General features: G+C 55.4%; 1 protein-coding gene across 1 annotated transcript in view; it reads left to right on the forward strand.

Annotated features, from left to right (window-relative positions):
* Positions 1 to 7: 7 nt before the first annotated feature.
* The window catches only part of FTSJ3 (FtsJ homolog 3 (E. coli)), a 5,798-nt gene continuing 3,388 nt past the window's right edge, over positions 8 to 2,417 (forward strand). The window contains exons 1-8 of the mRNA XM_009698503.1: positions 8 to 45; positions 247 to 293; positions 472 to 551; positions 773 to 872; positions 1,043 to 1,237; positions 1,317 to 1,432; positions 1,952 to 2,056; positions 2,234 to 2,334. Of these exons, the coding sequence (XP_009696805.1) occupies positions 269 to 293; positions 472 to 551; positions 773 to 872; positions 1,043 to 1,237; positions 1,317 to 1,432; positions 1,952 to 2,056; positions 2,234 to 2,334 (722 nt within the window). The 5' untranslated portion in view covers positions 8 to 45; positions 247 to 268. The remainder of the gene's footprint in view (positions 46 to 246; positions 294 to 471; positions 552 to 772; positions 873 to 1,042; positions 1,238 to 1,316; positions 1,433 to 1,951; positions 2,057 to 2,233; positions 2,335 to 2,417) is intronic.

Consider the following 2,417-nt stretch of genomic DNA (forward strand, 5'->3'; position numbering starts at 1 on the left):
GAAGGCTCGGGCGCTGGTGGACCTGTGTGCAGCCCCTGGCGGGTGGTGAGTGGTTTCAGGGCGCCAGGTCACAGCCCAGTGCCGCCAGCTGCCCTGGGACATTGTAACGAAATGCCTTGTGTGTTTTCTGTTGTTGTGTCTCTGTTCTCAATGCCAAACCTGCTCCCAAACCCCCAGCAGCACAGCTTAAGGCTGGGGGCTCTCCTGGGATCCTGCTGTAGCTTGATTTCTTTGTGTTCTTTCCAGGTTGCAGGTGGCTTCCAAATTCATGCCAGTTTCCAGCTTGATCATTGGTGAGTGATGGCACCCGACAGGAGCAGACTAGGGGCAGGGTCCTCCACTGCAGTTCCTGGATGTGGCAAAAGAAAGAGGATCCTGGATTGGGGATCCTGGTAGGAGGAGAGTGTGGGTGGGACAGGCTGGAACCCATTTTTAAGGAGTCGTTTTGTTCATATCTCTTGCATATACCAGGAGTGGACTTGGTCCCCATCAAGCCCATTCCCAATGTGGTGACACTGCAGGAAGACATCACCACTGAGAAGTGCCGCCAGGTAAGAGCCTTGTTTCCCCTGCCCCAAGCATCACATACCAGTCTGGGTCTCAGCAGGTCAGTCTGCAATGGGAGCAGGTATCACCCTACCTGCTCAGCGGGGGTCCGCTCAGGGCTAGGACAGAGGCAGGGGGCTGAGCTGAGCTGACAAGGACAGGGGGTTGCTGCCTGTTGGTTGTTGCAGAAGGGTTAGTGGGACCAATGCGTGTCCTCCTCTCTCAGGCCCTGCGCAAGGAGCTGCAGACGTGGAAGGTGGATGTGGTGCTGAACGATGGAGCACCCAACGTGGGAGCCAGCTGGGTGCATGATGCCTACTCGCAAGGTGGGGCTTGCCCAGGGCTGGCGTGTAGACTGGCATGGTGTCGGGGGGGTGTGAGGGCAGGTGCATCTCATACCCCAGCAGGGCAGGGTGGCACTGCTGTGTGCTGTGGGACAGGGAGCTGGGCAGTGGGGACAGTGACGACTGCTGACTGCTCTTCTTCCCTGCTCCAGCCAACCTGACTCTCATGGCCCTGAAACTGGCTTGCGAATTCCTCTGCAAGGGCGGCTGGTTCATCACCAAGGTTTTTCGTTCCCGGGACTACCAGCCGCTCCTCTGGATCTTCCAACAGTTCTTCCACAAGGTCCAGGCCACCAAGCCCCAAGCCTCCCGCAACGAGTCCGCTGAGATCTTTGTGGTGTGCCAGGGTGAGCAGCTGGGGAGACCTGCAACCACTGGAACGGGGTTGGGAAAAGCCTGTTGATAGTTTTGATTTCTCCATCCCAGGTTATCAGGCTCCAGACAAAATTGACAGCAAGTTCTTTGACCCAAAATATGCTTTCAAGGAGGTGGAGGTTCAGACTAAGTCTGTTAGCGAGCTTGTCAGCAAAAAGAAGCCAAAGGTATGAGCAAGGCCAAGCACACACAAATGGGATTGGGGCCAAAGAGATTCTAATAAGCAAAGTTGCTCAGAAAAATGAAAGATCTGGGGATGTGAAGTGGTAGAAGAGCCAGTTTTGGGGAAGTTTACAGCCTTAGAAGGCCATGCAGTGATAGGGAAATGGTAATAGAAGTTGGGAGGCTGGGGATGGATCGGTAAAACCCTGGCTACGGTGTTTGGCCGTTGGATTTGTGTCTCTGTGAGGTGTCTTTAGGACATAGGACCGTAAAAGCCGTGTCAGGTGGCTTCAGCTGGGCATGGAGCTGACACAAACATCTATCACTGTCACCTCTTTGCATCTGAGGTGGGACTGGGAGATGCTGTGGAGCTAGCAGGTTGGGGCTGATAACTTGTCCTTGTTCCTAAGTCGTGTGGGCACGTCTGTGTGGATGCTACAGCAAGACATGGGTTATGTGACATCATTCATCGTTTAGGGATGGTTGTGTTCTGCTGTGGCTCTTACAGGTCCTTTTTTCTGTAGGCAGAAGGCTACGCAGATGGCGACACAACCCTCTACCACCGCTTCACTCTGATGGACTTCCTCAAGGCTTCCAACCCCGTGGACTTTCTCTCCAAGGCCAACGAGGTGTGTGCCTGAAATGAGGGGGACCTTGATGGCTCCTGAGACGTCCCCAGGAGCACAGAGCAATGAAAAGAGGGAGCCAGGTGCCCCAGCAACGGCCCCATTCCTGTTCTTGAGGAGGAGAGGCAGGGCAGGAGCTGGGGCTCTGGCATAACAGCCTTTTTCCTCTGCTCTGTCCAGATCACGTTGGGGGACGGTGAGCTGGAGAATCACAGTTCCACCACAGAGGAGCTGCGTCAGTGCTGCAAGGACATCCGTGTGCTGGGACGCAAAGAGCTCAGGTACTGGAAGGGACTGGGACAGGGCATTATGCTGCGCCTGGTGGGTGTCTCTAACGGTCTGCCTCCCCGCACAGAGACCTGCT

The sequence above is a fragment of the Cariama cristata genome, unplaced genomic scaffold (genome assembly GCF_000690535.1).
Source record: "Cariama cristata isolate BGI_N322 unplaced genomic scaffold, ASM69053v1 scaffold25530, whole genome shotgun sequence".
Lineage (NCBI taxonomy): Eukaryota > Metazoa > Chordata > Aves > Cariamiformes > Cariamidae > Cariama > Cariama cristata.